The sequence below is a fragment of the Cryptomeria japonica genome, chromosome 5, assembly GCF_030272615.1.
Source record: "Cryptomeria japonica chromosome 5, Sugi_1.0, whole genome shotgun sequence".
Taxonomy (NCBI): domain Eukaryota; kingdom Viridiplantae; phylum Streptophyta; class Pinopsida; order Cupressales; family Cupressaceae; genus Cryptomeria; species Cryptomeria japonica.
This window is the reverse complement of record NC_081409.1, coordinates 123,779,958-123,804,795: the sequence shown is the minus strand read 5'-3', so window position 1 is coordinate 123,804,795 and position 24,838 is coordinate 123,779,958. Positions and strand designations below refer to the sequence as shown.

Here is a 24,838-nt window from a genome sequence, read left to right as displayed (position 1 = left end):
AAGTTCATTTTGTATAAAGTTCGCTCCATTTTATTGATTCATGAAGTTCATTTAAATGGAATTCGCTCCCAATCATCAACTCATGAAGTAGACTTGTATGAACTTCGCTCTAAATGTCCCAAACATGAAATTCGCTCCAAAGTGGCAACTCATGAAGTTGCAAAATTTGCTCTAAGGGGTGTGCACATGAAGTCTTATTTCCATTCCCTTGTTTGCTAAGCTTGCTTGTCTCTTCCAAACATGAAATTTGCTCCAAATCTCTCAAACTTGAAGTTCGCTCCAATACTCCAACTCATGAAGTTGCTTTAAATGTGAAATTCGCTCCAAACTGTGAGATCATGAAGTAGGGATTTCGCTTGTGTTGCTCAACTCATGAAGTATGTTTTTCACTCCACTTGCTAAACTCATGAAGTATGAATTTCGCTCCAATTGTTAAACTCATGAAGAAGGGAATTCGCTCCAACTTAGCAGCTCATGAAGTAGGGAATTTTGCTCCAACTTAGCAACTCATGAAGTTCGCTCTAAAGGTTGAATTCATGAAGTTCATGTTCTCAAATTTGCTTCATTCCTTTATTCCCAACTTCGCTCATGAAGGCTTGAAGATGTAATTCGCTCCAACCTCCTTATTCATGAATTTCACTCCAAGAAAGCAACTCATGAAGCATGAAAATTTTGCTCCAAGAAGGCAAGTCATGAAGTTGTAAAATTTCGCTCCAAGAAGGCAACTCATGAAGTTGGAAAATTTTGCTCCAAGAAAGCAACTCATGAAGTTTGCTTGGCTGTTTGATCATGGAGTAGGCACCTTTTGACTTTCCCTTAATCTTCCACCTCAACATGAATAAATTCGCTCCAAAAGTCCAACTCATGAAGTTCAAGTTCGCTCCAATACATGAAGTCATGAAGTTCGTTCCAAGACAGCAAGTCATGAAGTTCGCTTGTGAATGCTTAAACATGAAGTAAGTGGTTCCTTCATCTTTTTATCTTTCCATTTCTCTCATGAAGCCTTGAAGGTGAAATTCGCTCCAAAAGGTGAACTCATTAAGTTGGAATTTCGCTCCAAAAGGTGAACTCATGAAGTTGGAATTTCGCTTCAAATGGTGAACTCATGAAACTTGCTCTTGAGTGTCTGATCATGAAGTAGGCGATTTCCCTCATTCGTCCATTTCCAACATTAAGAAGCTCACTCTAAATCTCTCAAGCATGAAGTTTGCTCCAAAAGTCTCACTCATGGAGTAAGTACTCTTAAATCCTTCACTTCATTCCTTTATTGCCAACCTTGTTCAAGAGAGCTTGAAAGTGAAATTTGCTCCAATCTCCTCATTCATGAAGTTCTCTCTAACTCCTTAACTCATGATGTTGTTCCAAATGTGAAATTCGCTCCAAATTGTGAGATCATGAAGTTTTGAAGGTGAAATTCACTCCTGAGGTTTTGAAGATGTAATTCACTCACGAGGTCAAGTTCATGGAGTGGATTTCAAACCAAGACCAAACTTCCCTTTGCTCATTTTCACTTACGCTCACAACCTCAATACCCTGTAACTTGGTCAACATGAGATCTTAGAGTGAGTCTTTGCTCTGTGGGAGAAGTGTAAGAATATTCACTACACAAGGAATGTTCATGAAGTGAAGTTCGTTCCTTTAAGAGTAGCACCTGACATAAGCGTCAAATTAACAATCCCATAATATCTAGACTTTGTAAACTTGCTTCACACTCATGCAAGACCATCCACTTGACTCCTAGCCATTCTTGATGAACTATACCCCTTGAATGCAAAGGCTAATAGCAAAAGACCCAAACACTACCTAGAAAGCAAAAAAAGTGTGGGGTCCTCATTTGCAATGGGGCGATGTGTGAATACCTCACAACGCTATTCTTCTGGGAGATCGTGTGGCTACCTAGATTGCTACTTAGCATTGCATTGGATAGGGATACAATTCGTGGGTCACTTTTGGAGAACACAATAAAAGAAGTTGAATATAGTTGTAGTTAAATTTAACATATCATCCTCAAATGAATGGGAGGATGGAGCTGGTCACAAGAACCTTGGAAACTTGTTACAATGTTTGGTAAGAGAGAAGCCAAGACTTTGGGATTCAGTCTTGATACAGGTAGAGTCTGTACACGACATGGTAAATTGGAGCACTGCAGAAAGCTCATTACAGATAGTTTATGGGAAAAGTCTGAGAGGAATTGCAGATTTATGTGACATACCAAGACAGCAAAAGAAAATTGCAAAGGTGGAAGATTTTGTATAGTATATGCGTGATGTACATTGAGTGCACTTGTGCCTAACAGCTTTTTGTAGTCACAAGCTTCCCCATGCCTGCAACAAATTCATTAGAGCATGCAGCTCTCTGTAGTTATGAATATATGCAACCAATTGCTAAAGCATAAAGCTATCTGCAGTTATAGGACACCACACCTGAAACAAATCCTTTAGAGTATACAGACCTCTGTAGTCATAGATATCCCCCTCAAAAATTTACTAGAGGCTTAGAGACACCTTTCAGCCTAAAAGATCTTACTCAAATCATCTTATGAAATTGATGCAATCTCCACTACATCCACGTCCCAATGAACAAACTTTCTCTGATATGGGGATAGTTTATCTTGATCTTTTAAAATTTGTTAAATTTCTAATATGGGGATTTCTATACGATTTTATTAATTTTAGTTCTTTTAATATTTTTCAAAATACGAAAGGACTATATTATTAATCATTGTCAAGTTATGTTCACTGGAAATGCATTTATCAGAAAAGCTTAATTTTAAATATGCATCATCTCTTGATGTTTTTCCTTTTTGTTTCTAGTTAAAATACTTGTTTTTATTATTATATAATGCATCTAGCACATGGTGCATAGAAACTAAAAGAAAGTGTAAATTTTATGGACAAGCTTTCCAAAGAATAAGTTTTACCATATATACTTTTCTGTCTAAATCTTGATACAATATGGTCATTTATTCTTCTTTCTTTTATTCTAATTGTACTTTTTAATTTTTATACTTTGCAGATTGGTTTAGTTGGAGAAAGGTTAAATATCTATTGTAATGATGATTCACATGCAATGAATTGGACTTCACCAATTTCTAATCAGTCCTTGTTATGGTATAAGGTAAATTCTTTTGGGATTAAATGTACGTATGGACAGTATGCTCACTCTTATCTAAGGACCATAGGACATTGGAACCATTTGGATTGATTTTGTAAATTCTTGAAGAAATCTTACATTTTATAGTGATGACTTAAATGACAATTTTTCCTCTTTCAATGATGCTCATCATATTTAATTCACCTTTTACCATTCTAGCTTTGAATTGTAACTCATTGCTTTAATATTTACTTTTGAGTCTGTCATTCTCATTCATTCCTTAAGCTCTACAACTCCCAAAACCCCTATGACTCATGCTGAAATGCAAAATCGCTCCATCCTGCCCACTTTTTATCTCAAAAAACTCATCCTGCATATTATTGTGTGCCTCCTCCACTAGTGTTCTTCCTCCCTTCTGAGGTTCAAGTATTAGGGAATGGATCTGAGAAAAGCCATAATTTTTTAGGTTGACAATGCCCAAAATGTTTGGGTTGAAATTCTCGAGGCTTATTTAAATAACATTAATAACAATTGACTTTATGAAAAATTATGTAGTGTCAAAACTGTTGATTTTATTGTAGCTATGGTTGGAATCCACAGGCCTACATAAATAACACAAAGCTTGTGATTATATTGATAATATAATTATTATATTATTAGTTTTGAGATAATATAATTATTATATTATTAATTCTGATAATATAATTATAGTTATAATTATTAATAATATAATAATATATTAATGATTATATATATATTAATATATATATATAATCATTAATATTTAATTTTTTAATATTATAATAAAGTATGGTGTCCCTTGGTGAAAGGGCACCTCTTGCATATATATTATGAGATGTGTGATCTCATTGAGTGAAGAAGATAATAACAATAATAATAATAATAAAAATACAGGCAATACCTGGGACTTCAACAAAAACATTGCCAAAGACATTTCTCAGGTCTGTGTTGTGACGTTTTCACACATCGCCCCATTGCAAATGGGGACCCCCACTTTTCCGTGTTAGACTTAGGGTTTTGGCGCTGTCTTGGCTTAGTGTCAATTTCTTAGTCATTAACCTTTGCTTGTGAGGAAGTTGGTTCCATCGGATTGGAAATTGAGGTTAGGTTATTTGGAGATGTCAACATTGCAAATGTTCCTAATGTTGTCAATGTGATAAAATGTTGTCTAGTTGCAGGACATTTCCTAAGGTCCTTGATTGCTTGGGTTGATTTGCTTAAGTGTTGGAGTCAAAGTTGGATGAGGTTTGCATGATTAAGTTGTTCTTGGTGATCAAGTCATCAAGGTCTCACTTGCAAACATGAGGTAGACCCTAGGGTTTTAAGGTGGCAAAAATAGGTTCAGGGAGTGGTGGTCAAAATCACTTCCAAGGATGAAGGTATCTAGGTGATGAAGGTATGCAAATGTTGAGTTTTGCCAAAATTTTGAAGGTGAAAAATTGACTAAGGGATAAATTTTCTCAAGGTATGATCTTGATGGTAGCTTGCTAAGCAAGAGGCAAAATTCTGCCTAAGTGAAGAGTTGTGTATGCAAGGCTCAAAATGTTGATTGGCTTGTGCAATTGGGAGATGAAAAGCAGCCAAAGTTGTGCTAATGGAAGGGTAAAAACTGCCTAGATTGTGCAATTGAAGGATGAAATGCCACCCAACTTGTGCAAATGAAGGATGAAATGTCACCAACCTTGTGCAAATGCATGGGCAAAATCTGCCCAACTTGTGCAATTGAGTGTAAGAAATACACCCAAGTTTTGTGCAAATGGGCATGAATTTTGCGTCCTACAAACTTCAGTCAGACCTAATTCGTAAGTCTGGCCTAAATGCATAAGGTAGAGAAGACCTAATCCTAAAAATCAGACCTAAAAGTTGACATAATCCTATGCATAAGGCTTAGTTGAGTTTCACCAAAGATTGTCCATTGTTCCTACATTCTAGGATTAGATTAGACTCCCTGAACTCTATCTCTTTTGCCCTTTTATTTTCCAAGCAAGTAGTTAGATCCAAAGTTCCTGTAGCATTCAAGAGCATTCAAGTAAAATGTAAGTCCCCTTGTGATTCCAGCAAATCACATCAAACCATTGAGATATCTACACATCATGACTTGACAATAGAAACCTTGGAGTCGTCTCGGTTGATCACATAATTTAGCATTTAAGTAGATTTTGATTGAGAGAGGATAGAGTGCCTTTGGTATTTTATTTTGTGCTGCATAGTGCATAGAAACATCATCAACAGTCTAATTTTAGAGTTTGCAGGTGATCTGGCTCCCTTGTTGAATTGAATTGCAATAAGTAAAGAAACAAAGACTTTCCACCCTTGGATTACAATTTCACCACTATCATTAAATAGGGTAAATTGGTAATAGAGTTGGAAGGAATCATTAGTGATTCTCTTCATCAACAACTATTGAGAAACTACAAAATTCTATATGACTTAATACCTTGTTTGCACTCTTGTATAAAAAATACCCATCTTTGCAAGCAGTCTATTGAAAGAAAGCAAGATTTGAGGAAACACTTCCTAGAATAATCTACTAAGAATATAGTTGTGCATATTTCAATCTTCCACATTATAGAAAGTAGATACACATATAAACATGAAATAGACAATATGCCATAACATAGGCGTAGATGGGGGAAACCCTTTCGAGAAGACAACCCTACACTCTAAAGCAACCGAATCTATTATTCAATAAAATAAATAGATTACAATACACTTGCAAAGAAGGCCTTCATAGGTGTTTCACCAACATACAATTTTGGAGTGATTCCAACATGATGTTGGTACCTGCAAAATTAACCATACAAACTACAAAAGCATCAACAAATAAATGAAGTACAAACTAGAAATTATGTTCCAACAACACTCCTTGATCTTAATCCTCCTAGTTATTTTTGGCATAATCCTTGCACTTCTTACGTTGTATCAACCAAACATGGGTGGCCCTATCTATTTCCATGACAAGTGTCCAAGCTTGTCATAGTGCTGGGCAAGATTCCAATGTAAGCTCCCTCTTACATGTTCTTACATGTCATATGAATCTATCACATGTAACTTCCATCATGATGTTCCTATAGACACCATAAGATGTCAACACCTGGACAAACAATGCCACCTCAAAGTGGGATGCCTAACTTTTCATGTGAGGACAAAAAGCACTAAGGATGAACTCCATTTTATCTCCAAGTGGGAGCCAACTCTTCCACATGAAGACAAATTGCACAAAGGACGAAATATCGAGTGCATGCAAAAATATTAAAATTGAATATTGGGAATGCAATTTTGAGACACCATTCCCCAAAATCTATAGGCTTCGTCAATGGAGACCCATAATAATAGACACCATATTCAATACTTCAAAACAAGCCCTTGCTATGAATCTTGAATACGTAGTTTAGATGCTTAAGTATAAAGTATTTATGTATTCTTGAACTAATTGAACTGATTGTTGACATAAGTTGGAACAATTGAGAAAACTTCATGTATTAGTCATCATAGTTTCAAGGTAGAATGTTTCTTTGAGAGATACAATGGATCCATTCCATGTGTCTAGACATGTCTCTATCATCCTTATGTGTTGTACAATAGTTATTTCATCATTTCTTTATTGAGAGAAACTTTTAGAAGAGAAAATGTGATTTTCTTGTGGTCAAAGAATTGATTAATCACATAATTAGAACATATTTGGTATTGCCAATTATCTAGGGCATGCACATCTATCTTGCCTTCTAACGTGGGGATTTCTAGATTTACTTGTACCTTTTATGGCATGTGACCACCAAACAATTGTTGTGAATTTGGTACGGTTTTGAAATTGTTTGAGAAATTGTTAAAATTAGTCCACAATGCCCACCGTTTTGTGTGCATGGTGTTCCTCCTATTCTTCTCGTTGTCTTTGCAAAGCATGCTCTATCATCTTTTGGAACATCTTTGGTGTCAATGTTGTTGATCTTTTGTCTCCTATTTTTGAGGATGCAAAGGAAGATATGATGAAGGATAATGGGTTTCAAATCCAAACTTCTTGTATTCTGACCCCATGATTGGGCAATTATTCCAACTTTTACATCCTTGGGACCTCCCCAAAATTCATTGGTGTGCAAGAAACATCCCTAAAATGTGGGGATGCAATGAAGACAATAGGTTTTGATCTAACAACATAGCTCTTGCCGCTTCTACTATTGTTCTATTTTTTCTTTCAGCAACCCCGTTTTGTTGAGGATTGTAAGGTACAGTGAACTCCCTCTTAATCCCAGCATCTTTACAAAACTCTTTAAACACTTCTGATGTGTATTCCCTACCATTGTCAGTCCTAAGAGTTTTGATTTTCCTACCAGAGTGATTTTCTGTAATAGATTTGAACTCTTTAAATTTCCTAAGAATATCTTCAAATTCTCTACTTTTAAGGAAATAAATCCAAGTTTTCCTAGAAAAATCATCTAGAAAGATTACATAGTATAATGCGTTTCCTAGTGATAGTTCAGACATAGGTCCACATAAGTCAGAGTGAACTAGTTCTAGTACCCCTTTAGTTTTTCTAGAACTGCAAGGAAAAGAGCTTTTAGTGTTTTTCCCTAGTGCACATCCTTTACAAACATCTAAATGAATTGGCTTTAGCTTAGGTAGTCCTGTGACTAATTTCTCCATAGAGGGTAGAGCGCGAAAATGTAAGTGCCCTAGTCTTCTATGCCAAATTTCTGCTTGATCTATGACTTCATGAAGTAAGGTTTGATTTGGCTCATTACACAATTCATATAGGTGCCCTTGTCTGTAACCAATCACTTGTGCTCTTTTGAAGGTGGCTGTTTTTGGCCATGCCATTACCTTTCCTTCTATGAATGAGACTCTATATCCATCGTCCTCAAGTGCAGAGATAGAGACTAAGTTCCTTTTGATGCCTGGTACAAATAGTACCCCGGTGAGTTGGATTGAGATTCCAGACTTTAGTCTGATTGTAAATGTCTCGACACCCTTTACAGGATGTGCAGAGTCATCCCCTATTGTTACCTCTTCATTTGATCCCTTTTCCATCGAGTCTAGTAATTCTCTGAATCCGGTGACATGTCTTGACGATCCACTGTCTATCACCCAAGTGTTAGACTTGTTTGAAGCTTGACTTGATAGTGCTGAATATAATACAAACTTCTTAGATTCAAGTTCTGTGTTCCTCTCTACTTTGGCGAATGATGCCTGCTGTTTTACTTTATCAGGACAGTTAAATGACATATGTCCGTACTGATCACATCTATGACATTGGATTTTTGACATGTCTTTCTTATGAAAGCTTTTCCCATGATGGGATTTTCTCTTCTTACCTTTCTTACGGGAATCGGTATTCAGAATGTGGAGGTCTTCATCTTTAGTTTTGTGATTTCCCCCTTTCATTTGCCTTGATTCTTCAAGGAGACAGTCATCCCTTAGTCGATCAAATTCTGTGAATTTATCCCTTGCATTTATGCCTTGTTTGAATGATTCCTAGGATTCAGGTAATCCGTCTAGGGTAATCATTGATAGTTCTTGCTTCTCGACATGATAATCAAGTTTTTGCAGTTGATCTTTGAGTGAACCTATCCTCATGAAGTATGAGTTTATTGTTTCACCTTTATTTATACTTATGTGGTTCAACTGTCTTTTTAGAGCTAGGGTTTTGCTTGGATTGTTTATTTCATACGTCCTTTCAAGGGTTTTGAACATTTCATATGCATTGTCATGTTTTAATATAAGTGGTATTATGTGATCCCTTACTGCATCTATCATGATTTTTACAGCTTTATCATTTCCTTCATTCCATATAGTTTTCTCAGGTTCGTATACAGGTTCGGGCTTGTCCTCTTTTATGAATTTGATTACTTTGTTCTCTTTTAACACTATCATAATTCTGACTTTCCAAGCCAGAAAGTTTGCTGCTCCTTCGAGTCTGTCCTCGAATCTGATTGTGTTTGCCATTTTAGAACTCTTCAATTTTGTAAATTTCACTTTCAGTCTATTCGGATCTTTAAGTAGTTAGGCTCTGATACCATGTAGATGTAAACAGACTGTGATGACTTTCAGAACAATCAGAATTCTGAGACAATGAATTTATATTGTTATTGTTTGATATGAAGAAATATAAAACTGATTTTAAATATTTATCAGTTTGCCTCTATAGATATGAAGATCAACTAATTATATCTGTTCTCTCGTTACCGTATGTATCGTACTTATCTTCTTATGCGATAATGGGAGGTGGATGTATATCTTATGTCTTCAATGGATCGTGCCTCCACAGGGGCTCACGATCCTATGTGGAACCACGTGGTTCCACATAGGGTCGTGAGCCCTGTGTGGAGCCACGATCCTTCTACACCGGCGGATATACTTTAACCAAACATTACAATTAGCAAATTAATATGTCAGTTTTTAATACTAACTTAATTAAATCCCAATAAATCACAAGTGACATAAAATCGAATTCTGGGTGCTAATTATCAGATTACGATTGTTTACGATTGAGACTAATTTTAACACTCCCTCTTAGTCTTAAGAGTATAGATCTAAAACTTAATTTAGCTCAACACTAATCTCATGATAATTACATCACCTAGGTGTGAAGAATCATCCTGTGATTCTAAGGATATACTCACTTTGATATCTAATTTTAAGTATCAGCCTGTGATACTAAGGATATACTCACTTTGATATCCTTGTTATAGTATGTGCACTGACATTAATCCGCTTACATAATGTCTACTATAACTTATCATATTACTGATATTCAAATTGTTTGATTTTCAGTTTATATGATCTTCCAAACATTTATAAGATCGTCACCTTACAATGTTAAAATACAAGTGTTTATTAACTAAAGAATCGTCATCCTTTAGGAATGAACACAGGGAAAGGTTATATACTTCATATACTCAAATATATGACCAAGAAGTTTACATAATTTTAGACATCAATTACATTTTAACCATACCAAGATACCTCCTGAAGTGATCAATTTTCACTCTTGCTAGGGGTTTGGTGAGAATGTCAGTTGTCTGATCTCCTTTATTGACATATTCTAGTCTTATTACCTTTCTCTCTGTCATGTCTCTTACATAGTGATATGGGATCTCAATGTGCTTGGATCTATCATGGAAAACTGGATTCACTGAATGTTTAATGTAGCTTTGATTGTCACAATGAATGATAGTAGGCTTCAGACTTTCACCAAACAGTCCTACTATCAATTTTCTCAACCATACGGCTTCCTTAGCTGCCATGGATGCAGCTATATATTCAGCTTCTATGGAGCTCTGAGCTACTGATGATTGTTTTCTGCAGATCCAAGATACCATAGCTGATCCTAAGCTGAAACAACATCCTGAAGTGCTCTTCCTGTCTATCATGCTTCCAGCCCAGTCTGAATCAGAGTATCCATGTAGGTTCAATGCAGTGTGTTTATAATGCAGTCCATAGTCCAAGGTACCTTGTAGATATCTCAATATATGCTTTACTACAACCAAATGTATTTCTTTGGGTTCAACCATGTGTTGGCTGAGTGCATTTACTGCATAACATATATCAGGTCTGGTATTGACTAGGTACATTAATGATCCAATAATCTGTCTGTATAATGTTGAATCTGCAAATTTGGAATCTGCTATAGCTTCTTTTAGTTTATGTAGGTTTGTTTCCATAGGAGATGACATTGGCTTACAATTCATCATTCCAAATCTCTTCAGAATGTCAATGGTATATTTACCTTGATTTAGATAAATACCATCTGGTTTTTGCCATACTTCTAATCCAAGGAAATAATGGAGTAGACCTAAATCCTTCATCTCAAACTCTGAAGCTAGTTCCTGTTTGCATTTTGCAATGAGATGATCTTCGCCTGTAATTAATAAGTCATCTACATATAATATGAGTATCAACATTTCACCTTTGATTATTTTGAAATACAGATTTGGATCAGCAATGTTTTTAGAGAAACCTATCTCTAATAAATAACTGTCAATTCTTTCGTACCATGCTCTGGGAGCTTGTTTTAATCCATACAGTGCTTTCTCTAATTTGCATACATGTGTTTTAGCATTATTTACCTCAAATCCCTCAGGTTGCTCTAGATATACTTCTTCTTCAATTGTTCCATTCAAAAATGCAGTTTTTACATCCATTTGATGAACTTTCCATCCTTTAGATGCTACTATAGCCAGGATTGTTCTGATAGAAGTGTATCGTGCAACAGGTGCAAATGTTTCTTCATAGTCAATTCCTTCCTTCTGTGAGAAGCCTCGAGTAACAAATCTTGCCTTATGTTTTTCTATACTGCCATCAGCAGCATGCTTAATTTTAAAGAGCCATTTAGAAGATACAATTGATTTTCCTTTAGGTCTAGGCACAATTTTCCACACATCATTCTTTAAGATAGATTGATATTCCTCTACCATGGCATCCTTCCATACTTGTTGTTTAAGAGCCTCTTCAGCACTTGAAGGTTCAACATTTATGAGGTCTGTCATTAGAGTAACATAGCTAGAAAACTTTGAAGGTCTTTTGCTTTCTCTAACTGTTCCTCTAGGTGCTGCAAAGGATTCTGTTTCCTGTACTGTTTTAGTGGCCCATAGTGGTCTCTTCCTGGGATTCTCTGTTGTAGTGTTCTCAAGTTCCAAGGTGTTACCCTCAGGATGCTCTCTCTGAGTTTCAGAAAGAGAATCTTCTTCCAAATTAATGGAATTAGTTGGGATTTCAGGTGTGATGGAACTCCTTGTTTTGTTAATAGCTATATCTTCCTCAAATATGACATCTCTGCTTAATTCTATTTGTCTTTGACTAGGGATGAATATTCGGTAGGCTTTAGATGTTTCACTATATCCTACAAAAATCCCTTTCTGTCCAGTAGGCTCTAATTTAGTTCTTTTCTCCTTAGGTACATGAATATAAACAGGACATCCAAATATTTTGAGATGGCTAATATCAGGTTTAATTCCAGTAAAGACTTCTTCAGGAGTTTTGTCACCAATCTGAGAGTGAGGACATCTGTTTTGAATGTATACAACGGTATTAGTGGCTTCTCCCCAAAGCGCAGTTTCTAGGTTTTGATCTAACAACATAGCTCTTGCCGCTTCTACTATTGTTCTATTTTTTCTTTCAGCAACCCCGTTTTGTTGAGGATTGTAAGGTACAGTGAACTCCCTCTTAATCCCAACATCTTTACAAAACTCTTTAAACACTTCTGATGTGTATTCCCTACCATTGTCAGTCCTAAGAGTTTTGATTTTCCTACCAAAGTGATTTTTTGTAATAGATTTGAACTCTTTAAATTTCCTAAGAATATCTTCAAATTCTTTACTTTTAAGGAAATAAATCCAAGTTTTCCTAGAAAAATCGTCTACAAAGATTACATAGTATAATGCGTTTCCTAGTGATGGTTCAGACATAGGTCCACATAAGTCAGAGTGAACTAGTTCTAGTACCCCTTTAGTTTTTCTAGAACTGCAAGGAAAAGAGCTTTTAGTGTTTTTCCCTAGTGCACATCCTTTACAAACATCTGAATGAATTGGCTTTAGTTTAGGTAGTCTTGTGACTAATTTCTCCATAGAGGGTAGAGCACGAAAATGTAAGTGCCCTAGTCTTCTATGCCAAATTTCTGCTTGATCTATGACTTCATGAAGTAAGGTTTGATTTGGCTCATTACACAATTCATATAGGTGCCCTTGTCTGTAACCAATCACTTGTGCTCTTTTGAAGGTGGCTGTTTTTGGCCATGCCATTACCTTTCCTTCTATGAATGAGACTCTATACCTGTCGTCCTCAAGTGCAGAGATAGAGACTAAGTTCCTTTTGATGCCTGGTACAAATAGTACCCCGGTTAGTTGGATTGAGATTCCAGACTTTAGTCTGATTGTACATGTCCCGACACCCTTTACAGGATGTGCAGAGTCATCCCCTATTGTTACCTCTTCATTTGATCCCTTTTCCATTGAGTCTAGTAATTCTCTGAATCCGGTGACATGTCTTGACGATCCACTATCTATCACCCAAGTGTCAGACTTGTTTGAAGCTTGACTTGATAGTGCTGAATATAATACAAACTTCTCAGATTTAAGTTTTGTGTTCCTCTCTACTTTGACGAATGATGCCTGCTGTTTTACTTTATTAGGACAGTTAAACGACATATGTCTGTACTGATCACATCTATGACATTGGATTTTTGACATGTCTTTCTTATGAAAGCTTTTCCCATGATGGGATTTTCTCTTCTTGCCTTTCTTACGGGAATCGGTATTCAGAATGTGGAGGTCTTCATCTTTAGTTTTGTGATTTCCCCCTTTCATTTGCCTTGATTCTTCAAGGAGACAGTCATCCCTTAGTCGATCAAATTCTGTGAATTTATCCCTTGCATTTATGCCTTGTTTGAATGATTCCCAGGATTCAGGTAATCCGTCTAGGGTAATCATTGATAGTTCTTGCTTCTCGACATGATAATCAAGTTTTTGCAGTTGATCTCTGAGTGAACCTATCCTCATGAAGTATGAGTTTATTGTTTCACCTTTATTTATACTTATGTGGTTCAACTGTCTTTTTAGAGCTAGGGTTTTGCTTGGATTGTTTATTTCATACGTCCTTCCAAGGGTTTTGAACATTTCATATGCATTGTCATGTTTTAATATAAGTGGTATTATGTGATCCCTTACTGCATCTATCATGATTTTTACAGCTTTATCATTTCCTTCATTCCATATAGTTTTCTCAGGTTCGTCTACAGGTTTGGGCTTGTCCTCTTTTATGAATTTGATTACTTTGTTCTCTTTTAACACTATCATAATTCTGACTTTGCAAGCCAGAAAGTTTGCTGCTCCTTCAAGTCTGTCCTCGAATCTGATTGTGTTTGCCATTTTAGAACTCTTCAATTTTGTAAATTTCGCCTTCAGTCTATTCGGATCTTTAAGTAGTTAGGCTCTGATACCATGTAAATGTAAATAGACTGTGATGACTTTCAGAACAATCAGAATTCCGAGACAATGAATTTATATTGTTATTGTTTGATATGAAGAAATATAAAACTGATTTTAAATATTTATCAGTTTGCCTCTGTAGATATGAAGATCAACTAATTATATCTGTTCTCCCTTTACCGTATGTATCGTACTTATCTTCTTATGTGATAATGGGAGGCGGATGTATATCTTATGTCTTCAATGGATCGTGCCTCCACTGGGGGTCACGATCCTATGTGGAACCACGTGGTTCCACATAGGGTCATGAGCCCTGTGTGGAGCCACGATCCTTCTACACCGGCGGATATACTTTAACCAAACATCACAATTAGAAAATAAATATTTTAGTTTTTAATACTAACTAAATTAAATCCCAATAAATCACAAGTGACATAAAATCGAATTCTGGGTGCTAATTATCAGATTACGATTGTTTACGACTGAGACTAATTTTAACAGAAGCTCGAAACTCTACTCATTGGAAATTCATCTGACTACATCAATTCTTGCATTGGTTTTAGCATACAATGATGTAGATCATTCTTTGCCAACAAACATGTGCGTCAACCAAGTCTTTCTTTGAAGCAAAGATTGCAACATGATGAAGTTTGTTGCATGTGGGTTATTTGAAGATGGGCCAACTCCGTCTTGTCTATATATTTTATTAGTTTCTCATTATATTGAGGACACAAGTATGGTTGTATAGGTATTTGGAAATGTTTTTACCATGCTCCACATATTGCTTTCATCCATGGGCTTTTCCTAAAGTTCTCCAATACAAGGTGAAGGCAATTTGCAACACAAGGAGTCTAGAACAAAGATAGGTGCCTGTCCATGAGAATTCTATCTACAACATTATTTATTGCATTATGTATAACCATTTGCATAACATTCTCCTCGCTCACCTCCAACCAAGTTTTCCTCTAAAAGCTTAAAAAATAAATCAACATTTTTTTGTCTTTCTTAATGCATCAATGGATTTCGGGAAAACTATGCCATTTGAGGGAAATAAAGAAATTTGGAAATGTTCGGGACGGGGGCGTGGGCTCCACTGTCCTGATTCTGCACCTGAAACTGCTGTTTTGCAACCTGAAAAGCTGTCAGAAAAATGCTGAAACTTGCTGTCTGACAGAAGGACCAGGGCGCCCAGCGCCCCTGTCCTGGTAGGACCAGGGCACCCCACGCCCCTGTCCTAGCTTTCTGGGTTGGAATTTGGTGTGAAGTTCTGTCTCGATCCGCTTCCGTCAGATCTGCAACTTGCAGCGTCGTCCGAATCCTGAAATCTGCACTTATATCTGAAAGGGTATGGTGGGCGGCTATATAGGGTTTTGCCTTAGTCAAACCCCGAAAATGCTAAAGTTAATCACTATGTAGAAGTTTGACATTTTAATCATTAAATCAATGGATTTTAGAAAAACTATACTACCTAAGGAAAAACCAAAGAAAGTCAACAATGTCTTGTTCCTCCTGTTAATCCAACCACCACTTATGATTGTGTAGCCTTTCATATATCCCACTACTAATCATCTTGGCCTTCACATTGGCCACTTTTTGAGTCAAAATTGACTCCTTTATTTCATAATTATTAAAAGCTTTGAACCTCATCCCACGAGTAGTAAGGACATTTATTAGATTTTGTCAATTATTTAGAATACAAATTACGCAACCCCTAAACTTCAAAAATTAAGAGACACAGAAATCAGAGAACTTATTTTTAAACAAAAACATTAACTAGTTACATGGTTGCATGAAATGGAATGGAACAATAGAATCAAAAGTCTCCAATTGTATTCCTTACTATATCATATTTATCTTTATCCCAGTCCATGCTCTCAAGTGATGGTTGGGAACTTGAGTAGTGTGTAATATACTAGATGAATCCAATCTGGATTCACATACTCTAGACCCCACATTTTCCATTGCCACCAATACTCATAAATCAAGGGAATGGAAGAATCAAAGAACAAAAGTTTTTATGAATGATTGTCATATCTTTTCTTTGTTCTCTTTTAGTTCCTTTTGTTGGTCAGAGGTCTCTAATTGGCTTTGTACCTCGTACACAATTTCAATAGGCACTTTTGTGCATAAAGTTTTGAATTTATTAATTTGTCCCTCAAGATTTTTTATAATGCAAAATTTGCAAACCAACTCCCCCTTTTTGCCCTTGGAAAGGCAGGTTTCCAACAAGGGTCCTTTCCAACATAGCTTGACATTAGAACAATTTATAAACTGAAGTATATTGTAATAACAATTAAATGAAAAATAAATTAACATTTAGGGTTTACAGATAAAACAAGGTTTAAAAAAAAACAGTTAAGAGTTTGCAACTAAAAAATGGATAAAAAATAGCCAAGGTTTGTTAATATAAAAAGATAAAAAATAGGAAAATCTATAATGGAACAAGAAAAAGGAAAAGGAAAATTGTCTTTTCATTTTTCTCTCTTATATATTTTTTTCCATGAATCTAAAATGAAAAAGAAATTAAACAAATGTAGAAAGCATGCAAAATGGGAAATAAAGAAGGAAAAATTATTTCTCTTTATTTTTCGCTCTTTTGTTTTTTTGCTCCATGAATTTAAAATGAAAAGCATTCAACAAATGAAGACGACATGCAAAATTTAAAGGAAAAAAACACCAAAAAGAAAAAGATTCAAAATCGGAGAATACCACTTCAGATTAGCTCAAACTTGACAGGGCTGCTCCAAATTAGCAGTGGGCTCTTCTGGATAGACCGTGGGCTCCTTTGGATGCACTGAGGGCTGCTATAAATCTGTTCATGTTACACTCAATCAACATTTGTTGCTTAAGTTGTCTGCTGTGTTTTGCTTCAGTGGATAATGTTTTTGCTCCAAACTGTTTTTTTCCTTCTTCATCTTGGTTGCAGATAAAATGAATGTCTTTTGACTTTTGAGAGTACTAGAGATCATTTTGGAGTGTTAGGTTTGAGTTTTTTTTTTCTTTTCTGATTTTCACATCACAATTGGGTGGCAGAATCTTAGTGACTGGGGGGTTACTGGGTTTAATGAGTCTTGTAGAGTCAGCGAGTTTGACCAAACTTGCCAAGGACTTGGGCTGGCAATGGTCAAGTACTTGGGCCCTGGGTCTTCTGGCCTCAATTAGAACTATTTGCCTTGCGACTCTCTGAGTATTGGTAATTCAGGACAAGTTTTGTATCCATGGATAAAAGTTTCTCTCATTTAGACACAAAGAGAAGATGTTAAGATCTGTCTACTTTAATATTTTCAAAAAGGCTTTGCAACCAATCATCACAACCAATGGGTATCCAATGATCCTTCCATCCCACCTTTTACTTAAAAGTTTACAAATAAGAAAAAAAAGAATCTGAATAGTGAATAGTAACTATTCCACAAGTTTTCAGAATTATGAGTTAACAATATTCTTCTTTGCAGTGCTCCTCCTGTCCTTTAACCGCATGTGGAATTATCTCCTCTGCTAGAATTGATACAGTGATGTTATTTAAGTGATGTTGCATTTATTGCAAAAAGAGAGGTCACATAGCACTCTCCTTGGATGGATCATCAAAAAAAGTCCCAATATGTCAGATGTCTTATGGACACACTTACAAAGAATTTGAACACTTGTATGTGAAGATTATAATGCAATAGCATTGGCTATTATTATTTCACAACTTTCCAATTTGAGTGACGTCAAGGTTTTCTCAGTTGTCTTAAGTATCAGCTGGAATCTTATGCTGTAACATGCATCTATCATTTTACAAATTAAATCTTATAGCTTATTAGTCATTTATTTTTGCCAGCTTTGGCACAAGAGATTTGGCCGTTTGCAGTTATTTAAAGTTGTACGCTATCCCTTTGGTATTATTATTTAGTTCTTTGTATTTGCAATTGATACTACATGGATGTCTCTGTTAGTTATTTCTGACAGACATAAAACCCAATAAATTTGCGAATGTTTTGCAAAATACTGTTGATATTTCTGCCATTTTACTTGTACACAATTGTTATGAGGCATTCGACTATTAAAATGAGGTATTCCTCTGGCAGGATTGCATGGAATAGGCTTTGGATCTATGTAATGATGATTCACACGGAGTACACAAGATTGTTAACTGCTCCATATGGAATATCCTTTTAATGATTTTTTTTATCTTGCAGATAATAATAGATGCCCCAGATGGAGATGGACCTGTTTCTTTAGATCTAAGTAGTATGGGGAAAGGGCAAATTTGGATCAATGGGGAAAATATTGGACGTTATTGGGTTTCCTTCTTGGCTCCTCCAGGAGATTGTACTAGATGTGATTATCGAGGAAATTATAGCTTGCATAAGTGTGCAACAAATTGTGGACAACCCTCTCAAACATTGTAAGAAATGTCAACAGATTCCTTGACCCTGTTCTGTGAACTTTGAACAGGAATTTCTTCTGTTTTTTTGGTTGCTTTTCCGCTAGCTCTTCCAATCTGCTTGTCAATATAGAGGCAAGAAATATTATTGGATATTCAGTCCAATGGATTTGTTTTACTGAAATGAAATTAACACATGTTTTCAGGTATCATATTCCTCGATCCTTGCTGCAACCCACTGGGAATTTTTTAATTTTATTCGAGGAAATAGGAGGTGAACCATCAAAGGTATCAATACTGACAAGATCCAACAGCAATGTTTGTGCACATGTCTCGGAGACTCATCCACCATCTATCCAATCTTCGGAAAGGATGGAAAGTAAAACTAAGTCCCAGATGCTACATGAGGACGGAGAGCCAAGGCTTCAACTTGAGTGTCCTGCGGGCAAAATAATTTTCTCTATCCAGTTTGCAAGCTTTGGGAATCCTCAAGGAGTATGTGGAGGATTCATCAAGGGGACATGTCATTTGGTGGAAACTGCAAATGTAGTGGAAAAGGTATAATTTAAATTTCTACTCTCTTGCACCAGTTTTCAGAAAACGGTGAATATATTGCTTCAGTTAATGTGATTATTTACTGAAATTACAGGCATGCATAGGACAGAGTGGATGTTCAATTACTGTTTCATCGGTGCAATTTGGAGCAGATCCTTGTATTGGAATTGTGAAGAGTCTAGCAGTTGAAGCAATATGCAACTGAATACAATTGGAATCTTGCTCCAAGATTTTCTATTTTACCAAAGTTTATGATTTCAGTTAATCTTGGCAGTTTGCTGGTTACACACATACCCTTGTGCATTCCGGTGGTGACATATCAAGCAATTTATTCTTTCAAGATGCTGACTGTAGTATATTCTTTATTATTTTCACAGGCCATTTTTTTCAAGACTTGGAAGACTGATTGGAAAAAAAATAAAGTCACAAAATAAGACAAAGCAGAAGACTCTGCTACACCTTAGTACAACCATTCCCCCTGATCAAATCTACATGGAATATTATTGGTATTACATTTCAATGATTTCATTAATAAAATAGCTGGGGATCAAAGCCCGGTGCAATTTCTTTATACGAAGTTCCTTTGTGTTATATTTGTTAATGTCTTAATATTTTAAATTAACCAATTTTAGCAGTCAAACAAATGAAAAAACCTACATCATTTTGTCATCTCTACAATTCGTTGTATATAGATGAAGATCAATATCATGAGACGCAAGAAATTATTTTGGTAACTTTGTGGTATATTATAATAATGAATATTAATATTTTCACACCATTCGTGGAAAATATTTCTAGCTTTTTTTCACCCATTGGGTATTTTTTTGACTACTCAAAAATTACTACCCCAAAATGGCAATTTTTTAGTAAATACAAGCAAATGGCCAAGTCATTTATCTCTGCCAGAATTTAGAATAAAGAACTATTAGTAAATTTACACAACCATAAATAATGAAAACAAAAGATAATTGCAGTCCAATGTGGAGATCGTGTGACATTTGCCTTTGCTTCACATTATTGAGACTAATTGTCTGATAGTAATTGGATTTGGTCTTTTGAGCTAATGGTAATTGTTGAGGCTAAAGTTGAACTCTAAAGAAGTACCCTAAAGTTGAACTCTAAAGAAGTACCTTGAATCTTATTAGTCCATCATAAAGTATAAAAGAAAAGCTACATGAAACTTAGCTTCAACCAATGAAGTAACATGAAATAAACAAAATAAACAAGATTATACCTTCCATGATTTACATATCATTGTGTTCTAACTCCACTGTTGGTTGCAGATGATTTTGTTCCCAGACAAGCACTGGTAGCTTCCAAGATGGCATATGAAGAATGGACAGATAGTTAACTGATACTATGATATGCCAATGATATTAAACTAACATGCTATGAAAATGATTTATGCTCAAAACTCTAAAAATGCTATTTGTTTCAAACTCAAATTCACGGATGCAAGATAAAGACTCCTAGAATGACTTTAAGATTAGCTATTAGACTTAGTTTTTAAAAATGGCTTAGGAGACCTTTATTTATAGATTTTTGAGTGCATAAGCTTAAGTGGCAGAGATCAACGGTCATGATCAAATCTTGCAATTTCAGATGGCTATGAGCAAGACGTTGAGATGTGAGAGAAAAGTGGAAGATGTTCCTCCTACTCCTACATGATGGAGGAAAAGGTGGAAAGAGAAGGCAAATGTTGTTTATCTCACCTTGATCGAGGATGAAGACTGAGAGAATATAGGATAGTTGGAGAAGATTTAGGGATAAGAGGACAAGTGAACTCAGCTTCTTCCAAAGATGTAGGAAGGTTGGAAAGAATATAGGGAGGTTGAGGAATGTGTGTACGTACACATTATTTGGAGATAGAATGAATGTTGAAGATAATGATATATTAATATCTTTAGCCACCTGATGGATGAGTTGACAAAGAAGAAGTAATGTGGAGATGAGGGAGAGTTGGAAAAGGGAGATTAAATAATTAAGAAATTATTTAATTAAGAAGACTATAGGATAGTGGATAGAAGACTAATCATTAAATATTAGATATTTAATTGATTATAAGAAAGACTAAATGAATTAATTAATGCTAGGGTTGTCCCCATATTACAACAGTTGTAGGCTGTGCACCTTTGGGTGGAGGTCTCGGGGTCGAAACCCTTGAGCCTCATGTTGTGCCGTCTAAGCTAGGCGGTACAGTGAGGTGGAGGTTTATCTCGCCCCCCACTGACTGTGATTGTCCGTAGGTCCCCCATCCCGGAAAAACATTTGCTCTACTCTGCTAGTGCTGACAGACCAATCTAGTAGCGCGTGATGAATAATGATGAACAATTAGTATCAATCCAGTACTGAGAGGGGGGGGGTGAATCAGTACAGGCAAAAACTTTCCTTGAACTAGTTTAACTGCAAAGACTGCACTTAGCTGGTAAACAGGAACACCGGTTTGAATCAGGACACTATCGGTAAAACACAGTGAGAGTATGAAAGACATAAACCGGTAAACACTTAGATCTCCACACAATTTAATATCTCATTTCCACTTCACCCGTATGCATAAACAAGTAATATATCATCAGAATATAATGACTGTCGGTTCAACATGCTTTACCACTTGACAGAGAATATTAAAGCATCACATGAAAAGCATCACACATAACATGTTGATTTTTCACGTGGAAACCCAACTGGGAAAAACCACGGTGGGGATGAATACCCACAAGCTGTTCTTTGAACTCTTTTGAAGTCTGCTTTGTTAGGAGCCTAGTCCGGTTAAAGACTTTTACAATAGGTTATGCTAGGAATCGATCCTGCTAGGGATCACCCGGTTAAGGGATGGCTAAATACCCGGTTAAAGGTTAGAACCCTGTTAAAGGTTACCTTGCAAGAGGATTTGAAGAACTCATTGAATTGAGTCACCTTGTTAAAGGATTTACACAAAAGCCTGTTAAAGCTACCCGGTTAAGGGATTTTCCAACTGCTCAAATGGTTAGAAGTCAACAGGTAATACACTGATTTGATAACAACACTCAATGCCAAGGTAGATCCACTTTAGCTCCTTTGCTTCTGCAATCACACTCTGCAGGTATCAACACACTTCTCTGGTCTGGCAAGAATCAAGTATCTTTTCACTTGGATACACACATAACATTTGCCAACAACTTCAAAATGAAAAACATCATTGACCTTAAAGGAAACAGATAGGTCGGTAGCATAAACCCTAAACCCATTGAGAGAATGACCATGAACCTGCCATAGGATGCAGTTCTTGTGCTGGTGCATGAATCAGATTCCCATGGATCTGACATTGTTTGCATCTCTTAGCATATGTAAATGAATCTCTCTCCATAGTAGGCCAATAGTAACCCAAGCGAATAAGTTTCTTGGCCAATGTTAAACCACTTGAGTGCGTGCCACAAATACCTGTGTGGACTAGAACTTTCTCAGACTCTTCTTGTTCAAGACACCTCAATAAAGTACTATCTAGACCTCTTCTATATAAGGCATCATCAATGATAGTATAGTGGGATGACTGACAGATAAAATTTATTTTCTAATTGTGGGATAGGTCATGAGGAAGGTTATTCTCCTTTAGGTATCGATAAGTTTGGCTGTATAAGGGTTGATCGGTTCCATATATATGACAAATCATGTGGGTATTTTGTGATTCAATTGTAGGATTCAAGATATCTTCCACCAGGAATTCGTAATGTTGTTGATTTTCTTAATTCTACAAAAGAGATGCTATTGTAGCCATTGCATCTGCTGCTTTGTTCTCATTTCTTGGAATTTGAGTGAATGATATTTCTTCAAAGTGTTCTTTAAATTCTTCAACTAGCTGTTTATAGGGCATCAACTTGTCATCTTTAGTTTGATAATCATCATTTATTTGATTGATTATGAGTTGTGAATCACCATAAACATGCAATCCTTTGATGTTCCATTCAATAGCCATTTTGATTCCAATAACCAATGCCTCATATTCTGGAGTGTTATTTGTGCAGGGGAACCATAGTCTATATTATTTTGGAATTGTATGTCCTTGAGGTGTGATGAACAAAATTCCAGCACTTGATCCATGTTGTGTATAGTAGCCATCAAAGTACAACTTCCAAAACTTTGTGCTAACTGTCAGAATATCTGCATCGGGAAATTCAATGTGCAATGGTGTGTCATCTTGCAGGGGTACTTTAGCCAATTGATCAACAATGACTTATTTTTTGATAGCTTTTCGATCAATATATTCTATATCAAACTCACTTAGTTTCATGACCCATTTAGCCAATCTGCCTGTCAAAGTTGACTTGCTCAACAAATACTTCAGTGGATCTATTTTTGCTATTAATTTGATAAAATGAGTCAGCATATAGTGTCGTAATTTTTGAGTTGCAAATATAATTGCTAGACATGTCTTCTCAACTGATGTATAGTTCAATTCATAGCCTACAAGTGTTGCTGATGTAATACACTGCTCTTTCTTTTCCTTCTTCATCATGTTGTGCTAAAAGAGCTCCTAGTTATACATTTGTTGCTGAGATATAAAGCAACAATGGTTTTCATTTGATTGGTGATACCAGTACTGGAGGATTCACCAGATATTCTTTGATTTGCAAAAAAACTTCCTCACACTTCTAATCCCATTTGAAGGGAACATTCTTGTGTAATAGATGAGTGAAGGAATGACATCTATAAGCTAATTGGGCAACAAATCTTCTAATCGATTGCAATCTCCCTTGTAGAGAACGCAATTGACTTATATTCTTAGGTGACTCAATTTCCATGATAGCTTTGACCTTTTTAGGATCTACTTCAATTCCACAAGCTGATATAATGTACCCAAGAATTTTTCCAGAGGTTACTCCAAATGCACATTTATTTGGATTCAATCTTAACTGATATTGTTCAAGCCTGTCAAAGATCTTGCCCAAAATGTTCAAATATTCTTTCATTGTATGAGATTTTGCGAGTATGTATCTACATAATCTTCCACAAATGTATGCATAATGTCATGGCTCTCTGATAAGTTGCTCCTGCATTCTGAAGCCTGAATGACATGACATTCCAGCAGTAAGTACCCCATGCACAAGTGAATGTTGTATTTTCTTGATCTTCGGGGGCGATTCTTATTTGATTGTATCTCGAGAATCCACCCATTAATGAAAAAATATCATGACCCGCTAATAAGTCTACAATTATATCAATGTTGGGCAGTGGGAAATCATCTTTATTCAAATCTTTAAAATCAGTGCAAACTCTTATGCTTTTATCTGGCTTTGACACTAGCACAATGCTTGAGACCCATTCTAGATAGGCGACATTATGAAACCCACATCCAATAGTTTCTTTATCTCTTCTTTGACAAGGAGAGCGATGTGTGGATGCATCTTCCTTAGCTTTTGTTTAACTGGTTTTGCTTTTGGATCTACATTGAGATGATGCATGGTAAGATCTAGATCAATTCCTGACATGTCTTCATAGGACCAAGCAATATTTATTTGTCTTTGTTTGAATAATTCTATGTATTATTTCCTCTCTTCATCTGATAATGATGCAACAGGATGAAGGACCTTGGGGTCCTTTGATGTACCAATGTTTATTGCTTCTGTTGGCTCTATTAAAATAACAGATCTTTCCTGAAAATATGTAGGGAGTATGTCAAACTTTCCATCTTCTGGCACCTCAAGGAGGTTTTCATCATCAGATATGTCCTTTATTTTTCCTCTTGATTGATCTAGTTTTGCCATAAAATATTTTTTAGCACTAAGTCTTTTTCCTTATTTTATTTCAATTTTGCGGCTGGAAAGTTTGGCACTCTCTTGACTGCAAGAAGTGTTACTCGATTCACCGGTGGAGGATATCTTAGGTGTTAATGGTTTAACAACATTAA

General features: G+C 36.0%; 1 protein-coding gene across 1 annotated transcript in view; it reads left to right on the top strand.

Annotated features, from left to right (window-relative positions):
• Positions 1-19,525, top strand: part of LOC131068386 (beta-galactosidase 8) — a 133,430-nt gene extending 113,905 nt beyond the window's left edge. The window contains exons 16-19 of the mRNA XM_058003565.2: positions 3,016-3,117; positions 18,212-18,420; positions 18,606-18,957; positions 19,049-19,525. Coding sequence (XP_057859548.2) covers positions 3,016-3,117; positions 18,212-18,420; positions 18,606-18,957; positions 19,049-19,159 — 774 coding nt within the window. The 3' untranslated portion in view covers positions 19,160-19,525. The remainder of the gene's footprint in view (positions 1-3,015; positions 3,118-18,211; positions 18,421-18,605; positions 18,958-19,048) is intronic.
• Positions 19,526-24,838: the final 5,313 nt, after the last annotated feature.